The 19,154-nt window shown below is 37.3% G+C and overlaps 1 protein-coding gene across 42 annotated transcripts in view; it reads right to left on the bottom strand.

Annotated features, from left to right (window-relative positions):
- Positions 1-6,399: 6,399 nt before the first annotated feature.
- NRXN3 (neurexin 3) overlaps positions 6,400-19,154 on the bottom strand; it is a 1,515,532-nt gene continuing 1,502,777 nt past the window's right edge. For 19 of the 42 annotated variants that reach the window (XM_088797435.1, XM_074327101.2, XM_074327100.2 and 16 more), the window contains one exon: positions 6,400-9,837. In XM_088797435.1, the coding sequence (XP_088653561.1) occupies positions 8,912-9,837 (926 nt within the window). In that variant the 3' untranslated portion in view covers positions 6,400-8,911. The other 23 variants (XM_074327130.2, XM_074327137.2, XM_074327136.2 and 20 more) reach the window with 4 other exon arrangements.

Genomic DNA, 19,154 nt, shown 5'->3' with positions numbered 1-19,154 from the left:
GCATGCACATAAGCACATCCTCCTGGGTGATGGATAAACATTGAAAAGTACCCTGTAAGACCAAGGAAGTTTCAGCTTTTCAGTTTTATGACACCTTTAATTTAAGCTACCTTTCTATCCCACTCCTAGCCCTGCCTTGCTGTACTTCCTTGCAAGCCTTGATAATCCTTTTTTTGGTTTGTTTTGCTTTGAGAACAATGCTTATGTCTGTTTTGCTAGGTTCCCACCCTTCCAAAAGTAAGTAAAAGGGGGCATACTGGTCAACACACAGAAGGAAAAAGGACATTATTTACTTGTTAAAACCTGCCATTCTACTTTTCATTGTGGCCCATAAAACCAAGAAGCAAAAGTCTGTGGCTATTCTATCCATTTTTCCTAACACTTAGTTTGACTTCCAGGTAGAGGAGAATATGCTATCAAATAGTCTATAAATAACTATCTTTCTCTCTCTGACTTTCTCTCATGATACTTTTACGATGAAAATTCTAGGTCAAAACTTGCAGGTGAGTGAAAGCAAAGAAGAGAAAAATCACCATTATCAACAGAGCAGTAATAAAACCATAACTTTAAAATGCACTTAATGAAATAGCTCATCTATATAGACTCATGCAAATTCACTGTCATTACAGCTATTGCAAATACATGAATATAACTGTAGGAAAATATGCTAATAGACTTGTGATCATATTTCTAGAGGTAAAAGTAAGTATTTCTTAGTTTCCACAGGTACAAGTGTGTAGTATTCGCCGTTGCCCACTCCCACACTTTCTGTTCTAAGATGTCACATTTTACAAGAGACATGGCAGCTGTATATAATCTAGAGACTTTTTACTCATTTCAAAAAGTAATTGAGCACAGTTGAATTGAACAATTTACGAGCTGAAAAGTCCTTTCAGTTTTCAGGCAACTTCATTAATTGATGAAGAATCTACTCAGCAGTTAATCTTCTCTTTCCTGGTGTCTTTGAACAGAGAACTGGAATCATACCATTACTTGTCCACCAGAAGGAGCGTTAGGTTTACTTACTCTAAAACACGTTGAACAAGACTCAGGTTAACAGACCCAAAATAACTATTCTTTTAATCCTCCTTTAAAAAACAAAACAAAAACAACAACAACAAAAAAAAAACACGAAAAAAGAACATTTTGTGGTATTAAAAGGTATTCTTTCATGGAGAGATTATCATTGATGAATCAACAGCAAGAGACTAATAATTCTTGAAACTAGATGATGAATGCATGGGGATTTGTTATATTACTTTACTTTTGAGAATGTTTGAAAATGTTCACAATAAAAACTCAAATTAAAAACAAACCAAAACAGTGAGTATCAATAAATGGGTACAAGGTTTTCTGAAGGCCCCTTGGCTTCCTAGTGCTTTATTGACCAGCTGCCATGGGAAAGCTGAGAACTAGAAACTCAGGAGAAGAGTGAAAATCTTCAGGATGCGAGGCTTCCCTGGGCATAACCCAAGCTGGGGCCTGGAAGCAGAGAACTAGTAGTGAAGGAAAACTTTGGCAATGAAAAGGCAACTGAATTTTATATTTTCTTGGTAAATGAAAGAAGTAGGAAAATATTAGGTTGGTGGAAAAGTCATTGTGGTTTAAAAGATTAAAAATTGCAAAAACTGCAATTACTTTTGCCCAACCTAATACTCAGAGTGATTGCCTAACTTCTATATTTTTATGTACTTTTTGGTACTGGCTAGTACCTAGTAGCTGCTACCATGCAAGTAGCAGCTATTTTGGGTCCTGAGTGAGGTAACAAGACTAAATTGTAATAATGACCAATGTTTATTAAGGTTTATTATGTGGCAGGCATATGCAAAGCATTTTACATGAATTCTTTCATCTTTCCTGATGAACCAACATGGTTGGTATAATTTCGTTTTACAGGTGTGAAAGCTGAGCCTTAGGTGGGCTAAGTAATTTATCTAAAGTTATAACTCTAGAATGAATACAAGCCATAGCATCCTGACACTAGAAACCATGTACCTAACCACTAGAACAGTTCAAGTCCTCTTGAAGTTCACAGTATTCATTTAATACATCTCCAAATCTGAGTCTGGGTTCCCTTAACTGTTCCCGTCTTCTAGGGCCTCTCTCTCAACAACCCCAGCACTGCCTCCGAATCCTGGCCCCTATTCTTGTACTCCTATCCTACTCTGTGGTCTAGTCTCTCATGGATTTATTTGCTCTTCTGCGTAGCCCGTGTAGACACTCAACAAAACTAGAGTTGCTTCTGGATTCCTTGACTCCTTTGTTCTTTAAAAATTTTTACATTACCAATTGCTAACACCATGGGCATCTGTGATGGGCTGAAATGTGTCTACTTGCCCCTCCCCCTACCCCACCTCCAATTCGTAAGCTGAAGTCCCATCTCCCAATGTGACTATATTTGGAGATAGAATCTTAGTAGGTAATTAAAGATAAATGAAGTCGTAAGGGTGGGGCTCTGATCTGATAGGATTGTGGCCTTTTATAAGAAGAGGAAGAAATCGCTCTCTTTCTCAGCACACCCACAGAAGGAAGGTCAGGTGAGGACAGTGCCAGGAGATGGCTATCTAAAAGCCAAGAAGAGAGCACTCACCAGAAAACAAACCTTGCCAGATATTGATTTAGGACTCCCAGCCTTCAGAACTGAGATATAAACTTCTGTTGTTTAAGCCTATGGTATTTTGTTATCGTAGCCTGGGCAGATTCATACATCACCCTCTTCCTTAGCTTCCACTCCAAATGCTCCTGGAAAAAAATGTGTAAAATGGCTTGTTTCTCTACAGTCAACAGCATGTAATTGAAAGAGCTCTAAATTTGGAACCACATGATTGGATTTCAAATCATGAAATGAAAAGGAAATATAGTAAACATGTAAAGTGTTACTATTAATGCCAGATACAGATGGCTGACCCCTCTTACTGACATGTTTATTAGCTGACTCCTAACAGGGTTGTCAACAGACTTCGGCCATGTGCTCATAGCCTCACTATTGGGGACATGACTTTGCCTCTGATTACCTGGAACAGTGGGGCTCTCTGACTATAGCTGTCTCAGGTACTGTCACTTCCCCTACAGTATGACAGTTTCTGATTCCATTTTTTTCCTTCATTGCTTCATCAGAACAACTAATCTCCTATTCTGTTCAGAGTAACACCTCTATCTGGAATCTTGCAATCATCTTTCACCTTTTCTGGGAATGCATCAGTTATTACCTTTCTCTTGTGTCCGCTGCACTCCATGATAAACTAGCCCTTGACCTGGAGAACGTCTCAAGACATTCTCCCATTTGTCTCTTCCCTTCCATTGACAAAATTACCCCAACCTTCCTAGCCACGTCTTCCTTTAATGTACTTTCAATAATCTGTGATCCATCCACATTATGGTTTTAATCCTACTTGCTTCCACTTCAGTGTTTTGCTTGGAGTGCCATGCAGCCTTGATCTTGGCCTATCAATTTTTCAAAGTTTACCTAACATGTCACCTCTTATATGAAACACTCCCTTAAGTAATTTCTTCTGAACCCCTAAAGAAGTTTGTACTTTCTTCACAGCTTATTAGTATCAGTGTTTGTGTACCCTTAGTAGGTTATAAACACCTTAAGGCTTTCAATTTAAGATATTGCAATCATTTAATAATGTTTAATAAATATATCAATTATCAAACTAATCTCAAACATTAGCATGAAGATTTGAATTTGACTGGGAAAAATAACAGTGTTCAGAATTTTTGGAGAAAGACCAAACTTCAATTTGAATATAGGTCAAGAGAACTTGGGTCTGTATGGATCTATACAAGAGATAAAAAGGCTTAAGTTCCCATCTCCATTTTCTGTCTTCATTGAGACAAAGTAACAATAGCCAATACTAGATTGGTGGCACATAACTGTTCAGTAAATGTTTGCTAAATTATCCAAAGAACGACTTCTTAAAGTGGTTCTTGGATTATATATTCTAAATATGTGATATTTAGACAGTTTATAGAGAGAAAACAAATATAGAATTTGGAAGGGGTCTCTCAGGCAATGACAACTCTGTAATCTGGGAAGCATAGAAGACTGTCCTGTGAGCCACAGAACAGTTTACCATTTGAACATTTCCTAAGGTTCCTATTCTGGAGGAGTTGGTTGAAGTAAAGGGTTTTACAGTGATATACTCATTTCTGGTGGAAGACTCAAGGAGAGCTCAAAGAATTAATAAATCAATGTGATTTCAAATGTAGGTGAATAAAAACAATTACAATTTTAGGTTACAGAAGTATAAGAATTATCCTGGGGCCCTCTGATATGTATCCTTTCTAAACTTTCAGAAAGAATTTTAGCTTATTTTTTTTTATCCACGATAATAGCAGATGATTAAAAAGACAATTTAGCCATCATTGTTTGAGGGCTATGGGCCAGCCACGGTGCTTACATCCAGGCACTTATATTCACATGAGGTCATTTAATTATAGAACAGCCAAAGAGGAGGATAATATCATTCCAATTTCATGGGTGAAGCTAGAGTCACTGTCCACCTTACTCAAGGCCTAGCAGATAGTAAAGGACAGACCCAGGATTCAGAGCCAAGATTTAAACTAAGTTTCCTGAATCCGAAGTCCATGGCCAAAGTTAAACACATTGGAAAGGAATAGTATAGTCTCACCACTTCCCCATGGAAAGACAAGGACACATTATTTCTGTTGATGGACTTTAATCAATGTATCCGAGCAAATGCCACTTAGATCTTGATGAATTTACCACATGAGCCATCATTTGGAAATTTATCTGGGAAGCTCAACATTTTCTCAAATCTATGCTCCCTTTTATTCACCCTAACTTCTGGCCACTTGTTTAAAAGGTGCTGTCAGATTCTTATGCTACCAAATGTCAATGCCACATATTTAATAGTTGCAATCATGCTTTCAATCAAGTATTTTATTAGAAGGTCTAGTTTTCTTAATTACAAGTAGTAAACCCTAGCCATAATTTGGTGACATTGCCTGACAACTACTAAATAGATCTCTTTATTGTAGAATTTCAATTCTAGAAGGCAGCTATTATATAGACAGTAGCATAGGACTCAAAATGAAGAGGACTCACTTGCTGAGCCCCTGCTCTGCATCAATCACAATTAGAACACTTTATATTATTTCATTGTTTTCCCTCAAACTACATTGAAAGGCGAGGTCATTGAGATGGCACATTTTTCAGGTGAGAAAGAAAGCTGCATCTCAGAGACGTTGTGAATTTTGCTCATACATAATGAGCAGTCCAGCAGGGATTCCAACCCGGCTCTGTCTGGCCTCATTGCCTATACCCTTTCCGTGATGTCCCACTGAACTCCATGCCAGCAAGACCTGACTTCTAACATGATTAGAAATGTATTAACCAAGCTGTCATTCAGCTCTTGCTGTCTTTGTTTTCTCATCTGTAAATGAGGAAAATATTCTCTACCACTCGGGGGTTAAACAGACAACACAGATCCAAAACACTTAACACAGTACTGTCACATCATGAGCATTCATGAATGATTGCTTTACTTTACATAAATTATCTGAGACAGGACCCAAAAGAGGAACTTTCCATAGCTTGACATCATTGAGCCTCATTTTTTTTCCATTCACATGACAGTCAATAGCATAACCTTTCCATTAATGAAATCTGAAGGAACAGAGTTAATTACATTTATTTTGAATTCAAACTCTTTGAAAACTGGTAACCAATGTATGAATAGAATACAGCTGTTCAGTTAACCCAGATTTCTGGATCATGGTGAAAAATATGGAGTATCATGATGGATTATCCATTCGGTAAAGTATGCCTGTGCTTAGGGAACCAGCAAATCAAGGGCCCCTGAAATACAACAAAGGTTCCAAATATAATGAACGTTTGCAGAATTTTATAATCTGAAAATCTAGAAAGAAGCTGTTAAAATTTAAGCACTCATTTAAATTTTGTTTTTGGATATAATGCTTTTAAAAAAATCAGTAGGGTGGGAGGCTTAAAAAGAAGGCATCTAAAGCTTTTCCATTTTTAAAGCACTACATGAACACGGTTCTGGAGAACTGTTCAGCTTGTTGACTTACAGCAAATACTTAAAAGTTACCAAACACTTTTGAAAATATAGTATCCAATAATCTTTTCCAGAATACAATGCTTTTGTCACCTTACCTGTTTTCTTTCCTGGTTACTCTATCATAGCAATCTAAATAATAATGCCTCAGTTGACAGACAATAATTGTTTAGCCCAATACATATGCCACTTTTGATGTTTATATAAGTAATTAGTAACTGGTTAGAATATTTTATTTCACGTGTAAGTGGTCCTAGCTTACTTGGCTTTTAATAAGATACGATATGTTTAGATTTAGTATAAGATCTTTTACCAAATGTCTAGAAAATAAAAAATGCATCATCATACAAGGTTTTGGGAAGAACATTTTATTGCTAAGCATATCCTTGAACGAAAATGCAAATATGAAATAAAAGAGAAAAGAAAAAAGCAGTAACATCACAACATTATGAAATAAATTCCTTAAGAGTCTGTTCATAAAACAACAGGAATATGATAGAAGCTCACATACAGAATGCACATGTTCCCATAAAATTGTCCAAATAGAACTTACACTAAAAGGAATGTAACAAATGTATTTTTATTCAAATTAAAAAAAAAAATGTAAAGAAAGAAAGCAGAAAATCAGTTCACAAGACCTCAAGACTCCAAGAACAGCATCTTTTAAAGACATCGAGATATAATCAATTTCATATAGGTTGGGCCATTTAGGTTATCTAAAATCGTGCTTTGACGTCGCTTTATAATCCTGTCTTTTTTAATGACAAAAATCCCAAACTCTTAACATATTGAAATATCAGAGAATGAGGTACATCTCTTTCCACACACATTAGTAAAGGCTGCCATTGTTTAGATTGCACTTTTTGCCCCAGGTCTTGAAGATATTTTTTCAAAGTCAAATATTCATGCAACTTACAACGACCAGCAAGAGTAGATTTCTAAATCTAAACAGCTGATTGATTTTCATCTGTACAAAAGAAATTGTATATATCTGACCCTCCAGAGGACACACTTCATTTTTTTGTGTGAATATTTGTCTTGCTTTGTCTCTTGCTTTTCAAACAGCTATGGCCACACAACCGACCTATTGTTTTTCTATACATTATTTCCTCTTTTCAAAAAGAAAGAAAGACAACTGGAGTATAAACCAAACACACTTAAATAAACGGATAGAAAGGAAAGAACAGTTCTTAAAGCAGTATGTACATAGGTAGCTAAGGAATTAGACCAGCAAAAATGTAGTAAAATATGTAAACAAAATCTGAGAAGAGTTTTTTATTCTCTTTTGACACAGTTAACTGTGACAAAACTAAAACTCACACTTTCTTCACATTTTAAGGTTTACTTTTTTGTTGTTTTGTGATTTTTCTTTTGAAACAACATTCTCATTCCAGTTCAAGACTTTAACAGTTTTCCTGTTTCAGTCATCCCATCAAACATACCATGATAAATATATCTGTATATATATTTATTTATATATATATTATACTATTAAATTCCTTTTGTGTGTGTGTCACAGCAGCTTTACTCATTTATTATTTAGTTTTAGAAAAGATGGGTGAAGGGAGACATGAGCAAATGGAAGGATAGAGTTATCCATAAGTGTCAGGCTACAAAATTAAACCACTACGAAAAACATCAGCATGTTGGGGACAGGGGAAGAACTATAGATTTTGCACTCTTGTCATGCCATGTTTGGCTTGTGTGACCTTTTGTGGTTCCATCACAAGTTGAACTCCCCTAGTGTCTGTTTTGATTCTCTAACAGACTTTTAGTATTGTCTTTTCTTCTATATTTGCATGCATTTCAATCAGTTCCAGATACAGCCCACGCCCCCTTCCCCCTCCCTTGGAAAGGCTCTGTTTTAGTTTGTGGGGCTGTCTCCTTTACCACAATTTGGCTGGGCTAATGGACAGGAACAATATTGTTAAGTAAAGCCAATAGCTCTGATAAAACCAACCCTAACCCCATCTGTTCTGGGTTTGGGTGGCAAATTCTGGAATTAGATCCTGAGGGACCAGCTTTTCAAATCAATATTACCATCCATCACATAATTTTTCTGTGTTCAGCAAAGCATCATATAGGAAACAAACAACAGATTTTAAAAACACCACAACCTGATATGTAGAGTGAACACCGTGGTAGCTTTTGAGTTCATATGGCAAGAGTCTTTCTTGACTTTGTTTTCTGAGTTTTTTTTTCTTCTTCTTCTTGAACTTATGTCCAGTCATTCTCAAAAAATAAACAAAAACCCAAAAGCCTTTTTTTTTTTTCCCCTCAGATCTTGAAAAGTTACAAGTACTGGCCAGAACCAGACAAGGGTGTTTGGGTGTTGTTTTTTTTGTTGTTGTTTTTAACATTTTTCTTTTCTTTTTTTTTTTTGTTTTTGTTTTTGTTTTTGTTTTTTACATAATTAAACAAACAAACAAAAAAGAAACCATTGTTACAGTCAAGCTTCACAAACATTGTTACAGACTCACTTGGAGTTATGGAACAAGTAAGCCATGAAGTCTTCTACCTTGGGTGAAAGGTCCTCAAGAGAAGGGCGCTCCCAAGTCCGCGAAAGTGGGGAGCCATCGGCTTGCTCCAGAGCGCAAGGTGTGTGCTTTATGGTACAGCAGGGCAGAACCGATGTTCTGTCTCCAGGCGATGACCGAATCAAAGCAGCCATGGCTGAACTTGAAAGGTAGGTACATCATGGTGTGTATCCTTTAAAAAATGGTTTTCCCCACCATCGTCAGGGTCTACCCCATCTCACAGTTAGGACAGTTCTGACATCTGGTAAATCTCATTTCGCAAGTATTTATATACTGATATAGAAATAACTCTGTTTTAAATTCAGGTATTGTGAGTGGTGTCATGTGTTACACGTAATACTCTTTGTCCTTGTTTTTCTGTTTCTTGTGGCCGCTCTTCGAGCTCTGCTGCTTCTCCTTAAGGAGCGTGCCGTTGCTCTGGGCCGAGTTGCTGATGTAGTTCCGCGTCTCGTCCACTTGATAGGACCCCTCGTCCCTGTTCCTGTACTTGTACATGGCGTACAGGAGAATCAAGATGCAGAGGGCGGCAGCAGCCACAATACCGACGACCATCCCTGTTGTACTGCTCGACTCCCGGATCACCTCTGAGGCCCCCGGGACCCGTCTGACTCCCGGCTCCGTGGGGTTTGCTGTGGGCACATTACGGAACATGGGGGAAGTAATTAGTGGGCTCTTCAGTTTGGTGCTGTCTAGCTCATAGGCAGTGGGCAACGGAAGCAAGACTAGGTCAGGCTGGGGTTTGAGATCACGGTTATTCATTTTGCCAGCTGGCAATTTGGGCACCATCCCAGACGAGGAGGAAGCTGTGAAGCGGATCAGCTCAGGGGACAAAGATGTGGTAGTAGTCCTACTAGTTTCGGAGACTTTGTTAGGTCTAAAGTCCTTGGATTCCCACTTGGGCGCATGTGCTTTGTAGCCACCTTCGAAGATTGAAGTGGAAAGACTCTTATCTGTTACCAAGGAGAAGGTGGTGTAAAAATCTTCATCATCAGTAGGGGGCAGGTTAGAGTCAAAGGTTTCCCCTGAGCCATACCCAGATATCACCAAGCCATCATCATCACAACCATCGCTGCCTTGGTCCGACAAGCAAGGTAACCCCGCCTCAGAGGTCATGGACAGGGAATCTTTGGTGTTCTCAATAATGGTGAGGAGGGGGCGAAAGGTAGGGGGGAGTGTAATGGAAGGTGCACGAGTAGCAATAGGAAGGGTAGCTAAAGGGTCTTCTACAAGAAGAGGGATAACTAATTCACCTCCTGGGATTGAAAAGAAAAAGAAACACAGAATTAGCATATTTGTACATAAACATAATTCAGTCACTCTCAACTATGAATGGAGTTCATAGGTTACGCCTCAAAAATTACAATCAAATGACCTGGATCCACATATGGATTCTTTCTGGTGACAGCCTAACCATTCTAGGCTGTTTCAGAGCCCATGATATGCCTCTTGCCACCAAAACCAGAAATCCACAAATTGAAGGGCATAGATTTTAAAGATACTCTCAAGTAATTATTTAGATAGAATTCATATAGGCTGTTTCCAGGATCTGCTTATGGGCTGATAACACCCAGTTATACTATTGCAAATACTGACTATCAAACTTGTGTGTGTGTGTGTGTGTGTGTGTGTGTGTGTGTGTGCACATGTGATTAATTTGAAAACCATTGCATTTCTTTATTGCCTTCTCGGGTCTCTACCTTTTTGCTCCCATGAGGATGAGAATGACATATTTTCCATGTCACCGAGACCAAGATCCGGGAAGATAAAAGACCATGTCTTCAGTATTTGAAGTTACTACCTTTTATTTCACATTTATCAAATGCAGTCTTCATTTACTATATGCTAAGTGAGGGGAAGTTATAAGTGGTTAACATTGTTCATCTGACAAACCCATTTTGACTATGCTCTTCCAGAAATTCCCCTGACTATTAAATGACAACTCGCCTGGCATTGGTTAACCTCATGTTAATGCACTGCTTTTACGCTATATGCAATACAGACTGAGCTGGATGCTAGATTTTAAAAAATACCCAGCTTAGACAGCTATGACTTATCAGAAACTTACTTTTAGATTCAGAAATGTAGAGATAGCAAAGTGAGTTTTGAAAAATAGTGATTTTTAACTAGAATGGCAAAAATATAACAGGGACCCACAGACACTAACTAGTTACTGCATTTATAAATATGTGAACTAGGTCGGGAAAGAAAGTTCAGAATAGTTCACTAAATCATGGTGTCTTGCAGATCACAGGGACCACAAATATTCTGTGATGGATGTTAGTCACCTAACCCGAAGGCCCAGCGTATTATTCTTGTATGCAAGCAAGATCATCAGGGTCTCTTCTCGTCTCTTTACAGTGTTATTTTTCAAACAGAGAAAAAAATCTCAAAAAGTCTCAGTTCATGTCTCTTCATTGAATCTTGTCCAAAATATCTATTCTAACTATTGTTTTTTAAAATCTTCTAGCAAAGATGGCATGATGTTCACCTGCCCCAGTTAGTCAGCTAGTTGAGATGTTAATGTGATATCGTTGAAGGCCTCTTTCTGAGCTGGGTCACTAAGCTCTCAACCAGGTACAATGTTCTTGTGTATTCTGTTCTTAGGAGTAACTTTGCCCTGACGGGATGGTTGGTGTTTGAGCATCTGTTATCAGCTATGACTTTGCTGAGGTGCCCCTCCCTGTTGGTGACAAACCCAGACATGTGGCTCCAGACTGCAAAGTTCTAGGGACACTCCAGGTATACAAACCTGTGAGCTTACACAGTCTTCCCAGGTTCTTCCTGTAAAGACTGACTCACACATTAGACAATCCCTGCTCAGCTTTCCACACCTTGTATGTTTAAACAGGTCCTGTGCCTCAGGTAGAACTGCGGCATCTAATTTGTCCAGATTTCAGGTGTGCTAAGGGAAGGGCCACCTGAGAAGAAAGCTATTGCAAACCTTCATAGCACCTGAGAAGAACTGCCGCACCCATGCCAGAAGCCTTCACTGCCTCCATATGTAGCCATTAACAGTGTGTTACACAGAGAGAAATAGAGCTAGGGAGCGTAGCAATGATGTACAAAAAGAATATTGTTTAGAACGGAAGGGACTATAGAGCATTGTACCATCATCTCTGGCCTACCAGATAATGTTACTATACATGGGGAAATAAAACAAGAATCTGTATGAGAATCTCAAGATGATAATTTGGTCTGTGTTTCTCTTCTAGTGCTCGGAGTTTGAAACTATTGAGGAAAATGATCTTTGTGGATTTGTCAAAGCTTTAGACCCGCTTTACTGGACCAGCATGCCTATTTTTGACATGGTGAACATCAATAATTCATATATCTTGCAACTTATTTAATGCATAATTTACACACTTCTGCTAGTTTTTATAAATGGGATTTGGAGCACGTTTCTGTATAGGTAAGCCAGTCATAAACCTAACCTGGGCTAACTTTTCTCCTTATTCTTCTAGTACAGGGTCCTGAGTGTTATGTTTAAGGTGACACGTGGGAAAACATAGTGTTTGAATAAGAGAAGCGCAATCAGGAGAGAGAAGTCCTGTGCAAACTGTTTAAGGGTTCCCTAGAGATTACTTGGGGACGACTTTACTTTCCTTCAAGGAACAAGACAAGAGTTCTTCCCCATCTCACCTGGAACAAAGGTCTAGAATGTGTGTTCTTTGCAGGCACAAATACTGAGAATCACTTGTTCCTTAGGGCAATGATAAAAATCTACCCGCGTGTAGAGAGGAAGCTGGGATAAAGGACAAGGAATAATTGATTTGTCGGGAGACAGAGGCCTGATGCAAATAATTTAAATGTAAAGGCAGATCTTTAAGTAGGATGCTAGTGTCCCTTTAAGTGACACTAAGATTACGATCACTGTCTTCACGACTATAGAGTGGCATTCATTTGCACTCATAGTGTGCCGTCTGTGACACCCAAGTGGAGTCTTAAATTTTCCTACCCCCTTCCTTCGACTCTAGCTAAAGCTTCCACAACACCTTTGTTGTTAAAAAGCTACACAATTTACAAACTGCTCACTCTGCAGCTGACTCGCCCCCATTTTCCTATGCTTATTTCCTCCTCATTCAACACCCGAATGCAAGCATCTCTCTTGGATTACCAAAAATGAATGAATGAATAAATAAATAAATGCCATTCTTTTATAATGTGATGGAAAGAGGGTCCTGAAGCTCCTTAACTTATAAATGTTGGTGAGCTATAAGTGAAATGATAAAAGCTTATTTCAAAACTAAAACGATGGGTACGCTATTGCAGAGTTTTAAATAACGGAAACTGTCAAAACTACTAATCATCAGTTATCGTTACTGTTTTGTTATTAATCCTGGTAGCAGTAATAAAAATGACAAATGATGCCCCTTATCAGGAATATTTGAGCCCAAATTCTGGTGGTATTTAATCACTGAAATGGTAAAAACTTTCATAAACCCCTTTCCTGGCATCTCAAGGAATTGGAAAAGTGTTTTTAGCTTAAAAGGAAGTCAACTGGGATGTAGGGTCATTATTACAAGTAGGAATTATAATGAAAATAGGTGGAACATTTTAGATAACTATAAATGTGGAAGGTGTGTGAGTTGGAATGGAGAATCAATTTTAATATCAAATTCTATCTTTAAGAGTTGAGATAATTATAGTATCCCGGCGAGGCCACAGGCACAAATCATTTGAGATGAGGAGGTGAGGGATGTATTTCTCTCATTATTAGTTCCTGAATAGAAATGACTCAGACTGTGGAAGCCTATTTAAGACTTTGTTTATTTGTTTTCATCCAAAGTGACTATCCTCAGAAATTTTGGAGCAGCTGATTTTTTTTCACTGCCCAAAGATTATGGAGTCAGTGATCTACCAGATGTCTATTCTTTCAAAAGTATTCACAGAACTAATAAGCCTAAAGTCATAAGGGGTTACAGGCAGAGTGATACAAAATCTATAATCCATCAAAACTTCGACCTCCTATTTCATCCCCTGAATTTTTCTTTGATTGGGAATAAGATTTGTATTCCTTAAAGTTATCATTTTAAATCAGGAATACATACCCTTTTTTGACAGGTTTGTGCTTTTTTTTTTTTTAAACCAGAGAGATCACTAGGGATATAAAAGGTCTATTTTAGCCCTGAAGGCTGCCCTGCTTTTTTGCTTTATGATTGTATTTATAGATATATAATTCATGTGTCTAGAGCTGATATCCAGCAAAAGGGGCTCTCTGCCGTCCAAAAAGACAGTGTATTAAAAATTTAATAGAACACTTCTGAACTGTGAGAATGTTGTGGGTGATGGTGAATGTAGGGGGTTATCTGAAAAAAAAAGAAAAAAAAAAAAAGAAAAATCAAGAAGAGCAGCATGAAGTTCAATGTGGCTCCAACCTTTGCCTCTCTGGGGATATTTGACTCTAAGAAGTAACAAAAACACCAAAACAAGGACATTGAAGAGAGAGAATCTGCTGCAATTCCTTTAATTTATTTTATGTATATTTAAGTTCTTTACCTCATCTTTCATTAGCATTTTTCTAATTCTCTGCTGGGAAATTCACATAGAATGGGGAGAAATCATCCTTTTCCTCACAAAATTAGGTACTAAATAATATTCATTTAGTTATCTGGTGCCACAGAAGTGTGCACGTGTAACACATACATATTTCAAAGCTTGAAATCATGAAACTGTTCTCCATCCATCTTTAGGAAAAATAGCCATGGACCAACGTGGCAAGTACCTGCGGAGAAGACAGCAGAAAACCTCAAGTGTCTCAAAGGGGCTTAACTTATATTTTAATAAAATGAGAATCTCTAGGTGGACATTTTTCCCCCCTATTTTGTCTGAAATGGGTTTGATTCTGTAAGGCTTCAGATTCTATTTTTCAACATATGCCCAGGTAAGATGAGCCATAGCCCCTTGATATCATTATCCATTGTAAAAAAAGGAATGTCAAGTGGAGTTTTTCATTTGCTTATGATTAAGAGCTTCTCCTCTGAAGTTACTCAGACTCAAGTTAACACCATCACTCTGTGGCTTACCAGCCATCTGAGTTTGGTTAAATTTCTTAACCTGTCTTTAAAATGGGCATGATAATACAGCCTACCTCAAAGCACCAATGTGAATAGTAATAATGCGTGTTAATATTAATTATCATGCATGTTAAATATTTAGCACAGAGCCTAATGCTACTCTGAAATGTGAGTTACTAGTATCATTTCTACTATTTTGAGCCTATAAACACTGAAGCCATTGATCACTTTGTTCTGACCATTTTTTATGTAGTAGTTTCATGTTAAGCAGAAGTATGGTAATATAGGATGCAGATTACTAAGGCTATTTTAAATGCCGAGTTTGAGGGATAATTTATTATAGTTCAAAGAGCTTGTATTTTTTTCTTTTAAAGATTAGCCTTTTATTAAATTGACCTATGGATAGCTCAGTCAACAAAAATAAAAGCTTTCAATAAAGTTAGATAAACTAGCACCCCATTGAGGAATTTCTTAGTTTTAAACCTAAAATATAATTCCCAAAGTCAAACAATATAAAATTATATAAACCTCGGTAGAGAAAGCCTACTCATTAAAGCTGCTGGGTTGGAAACATATCTACTATCCACTCTTCAGTTTGATAATTTCTTTTAACAGTTTCAGATGACACTAATATCTAAAATTAAGTGAGATAGGTAACCTCTTTATTTAAAACTTTTATAGCACTTCTTACCGACTATGTTTCCTAAAGTGAGTAAGGCAACATTGATCCAAATACCTGTAAGGTCAAGGGGTATTGTCACCCTAGAGTCACACAAAATGGCAATACCAACCTGAAAAGTTTCCTAAATAAAATTTAGGTGTGAAAATCGTTGTATTTCTTCTTGGTAGAATCTACCTTAGGATCTTTTTAAAGCTTACCTGATTAAATCCTTGAGAGAAATGAGAATTATTAATAGAAAGGGGGGGGAGAGATTGTGTACCTTCTGTATGTGTGTGTTTTCACCAGTACTTATTTCTATATGTTGGAAGACATCATTATAATAGGAGAACACTTTGAACACTTGAAATTCTCGATGTCATTATTCTCAGTAAAATTGTTTTGTAGCCTGAGGTGGTGGTGACGGTACCCTGGACAACTCAACCATAATTACTTGAGAGCACCTTATTTCCCCATTTGCAGAAGGAAAAAAAAAAGAAAAGGAACAAAAAGGACTGGTTTCCTTGAATTCTTTCCAAGGAGTTAAATTAGGTTGTAATTACTACTGATAACATTTGTAGTTAACTCATTTTCATCTGCGGTGCAAGCCTTGGGTAGGCTGTAACCATTCAATATCCCACATCAGACCCTGCCATTACTTTCAAGGCTTTAAAGCTGGATAAGCAAAGAGGCCAGGACTCCTTTGGATGTCAAGAACAATTTACCCACCCCCTTCTACCAAGAGTAGAATTCACATTGATTATTAACAGCAATACAGCACAAAACGTAACACTGAAAATTAAGCAAATAGACACAAATGAAACAAAATATTTAATATTGTCTTTAAAATCATATAGTAGAAAATAAAATTAACTTCAGGGCCAAAGTAAGCTAGAGGGAAGGAGAGCAAATAACATCAACAAGGCATTCACAAGATAAGGACGGGAAGAAAAGTAAAAGCAAATAAAAAAATAGAGGCTGTTTTCAGAAAACAAAGAGAGAAATCATTTCCATACAGACAAAATAAATTTAAAAAAAGCATACCGTATTAATTTATAGTCAACTTACATCAACAAATTGCCCGCATGTTTTTTGGCATGAAAGAAAAATTTACAAAAGAAAGTTGTGTAAGAATGCTCTTACAAATAGAATTGCCACATTCTTGTAACTTGCTTTTTCTGTTGTCATTTCTTTAAAAAAGAACTTTTGAGCAAAATGTCTAAATTTTCAAATATAATAATTTACAACAGAGGGTGATACAGGGAGGCAACAACACATACATCCACACCACATAACATAAAAAGAAAAAAAAAATCTGCACTTTAACAAATTTTTACTTTAAGGGGCCTGGAAGGGCATCAATTTTGAATTTGAAATAATTCCGATTGCGATGATTTAAAAAATTAAAAAAAAATTCCTGTTTACCTTTATAATTTGCCTTAAAAAAAAATCTATGAACGTAGAGGGTTTTGAATGAATTTCTGCACTGTTATAGGTTCTCAGATATATATATATATTTGATTTTTAAATTTTTTGTCATTGTTGACACATTTTAGACTTTCTTTAATTTAAGGGGATGGATGACAGCACATACATTTGAACAATGCTGAAGAAAGGAGGGGTATGGGAAGGAAAGATGCAGAGGGGTAGGGTTGTGTCTATGAGTGTACTACACAAGAGATGAAGATGATGGGAGTAAATGTGTAAGTGAGTCGCCATGTCCATGTAAGGGCGGCGCGGAGTGATCTAGCTGCATTAGAGCTTCTGGCTGTAAGGAAGGGATGGGCAATATACAAAAACAAATGAGCCTACACATGCCCATCTACAGAAATAAAGAACAGAACTCTAACACTGACAATCTCACACACCCTAAGCTGCAACTTCTTCAACATGCAATTACTTTAAAAAATCATTACAGTTTCATTAAAGATTTTCAAATCATAAAAACAGTTAAACTATTTTTCCTACTAAAAATAGTCAAAATACATAAAATAGTAATACTAATAATAGTGATCCAAAGGTTAAAAGCAAAAACAAGGAGATTAGATTTATGCATTCAGGTTGAACAACTTCATCTACAGCCCACAGCCCCATCTAGAGATAAGGGAAGGGGTTAGAGAGCTGCAGAGGTGACGGAAAGGCCAATTCGTTGGGTTGATAATTACTTCCCTATATAGAAATGGTACAGTTGGAATGATCTCATTCATTTTTCCCATGCCACCCACGGTACATGATTCCCAAAGAGACTGGGCTCTTTTGAAAGATGTGGATGTGGGGATTCTGCAGCTGAAGTTGTTCCACATTTAAAGAGGGAGTGGGGAAAAATTGCAGAAAACAATTCATAACTTTTTTTTCCTCATAATTTTGGATAAAACCAAATCTAAAGATCTAGCAATTAAAAAGAAACACATTGATATATTTATATATATACATAGATAGATATATATAATATGAAAAGCACTTAATTCCCAAACAAGAAGGGAGAAAAGAACCAAAAAAAAAAAAAGTTTTAAAGAAATAAGTATTTCACACACTTTCAGAGATGAACAACCAGATGCACACGCTGAGGAGGCACAGACAGAGCAGTCAGGGGACACTTTTTTTGCTTTGCATTTTCTGGCTTGTTGATTCCCCTTTTGGTGATAGCCAAAATGAAAAACAAATTTTGCATTTTTTAAAAATAAATTTTGTATCTTAATTTTTTTTTAAATTTAGCTTTGATTCTTTAAGACAATAAAAAGGGCGTGCAGTCTGGATGTACGTCATAAGTAGACATTTAAAAGAGAAGAACATGGCTAAGACTGACAAATGGGTAATCATCTATTATCCTTCAATTGTAGGAATATTAATCAAGTTAATACATGCTTAAAGTAAGTTGCATTTAGGGAAAATAGGAAAAACAGAACAGCAAGCTAGGGTTGGGGAGAAAGTCCGCAAGACAAAACTGATTTGGGGGTGGGAGAAAGGTATTGGATTTGGTTTCACATCCTTCCAGTAGGGGTAAAGGACATCTCAAGACTTCTTGCTAATTCCAAGAAAGAAAGAATGCACGTGTACATGTGTATGAGTGTTGGGGGTTGGGGTAGGGCCTGTAGTGGCAGGAATGCAGGTAAAAATATACATGGGTTCGTGGGTTCTGCTCTAGGAAACGTATCCCATATTCATTCATAGCCTAAGAAGGCATACTTTATAGGGCATAGAGAAGTTACAATTAACATTGTTCCATAGTTCTTGGGCTTTGACAAATTGAAAGAGCACCATAGGTGAAAATAGGGAGTTAATAAAATGAGCCTGCTAAATGGAATAGAGCATATATATAATATAATATTTTTAATAATATGAGCAAAACCCCTTTGTACTCCAAAGAGCACAGTGGCACAGTGGCAGTATCTGTAAACTATAGGATAGACAGGAAATGAGCATGGTTTCATTGGAGTACATTGGGGAAAACTGTACCAGTCTTCCAGACACCATGTAGGAAACAAAACATTCCATTCAATCTGCATTGAGAAAAGGAGAGGAGAGAGGGAGTGTGTGTGCATACGTGCGTGCGTGCGCGTGCGCGTGTGTTGAGGGAAAGATACTATAGAAGGGACATGAAGAAGGATTTTTTACAAATGGCCTCAGCCTCTACTGGAAGAGATGACGAGTATTATATTCCACATCACACCCTTGTGAGAACATTGATGTTCAACCAATGAACCAATGACTGGGAAACCTGGACAGGCAAACCACAAAGGCAAGACACTCGAGAGCACCTGGTTCTGACAGCCAATTCCAGTCACTCCCAAGAAATTTTTTGGGGTAACTTTGACAAATAGAGTAAATTGCGAGGATGAGTCAGGCTTTTGCCCCCTACGGGACGCCCCTTTTATTATTTTATTTTAAAATAATGACA

Source organism: Rhinolophus sinicus, chromosome 3 (assembly GCF_057876585.1).
Source record: "Rhinolophus sinicus isolate RSI-liver-muscle chromosome 3, RSI-T2T, whole genome shotgun sequence".
Lineage (NCBI taxonomy): Eukaryota > Metazoa > Chordata > Mammalia > Chiroptera > Rhinolophidae > Rhinolophus > Rhinolophus sinicus.
Note: the sequence above shows the minus strand (reverse complement) of the source record. Positions and strands in the feature narration are given on the sequence as shown.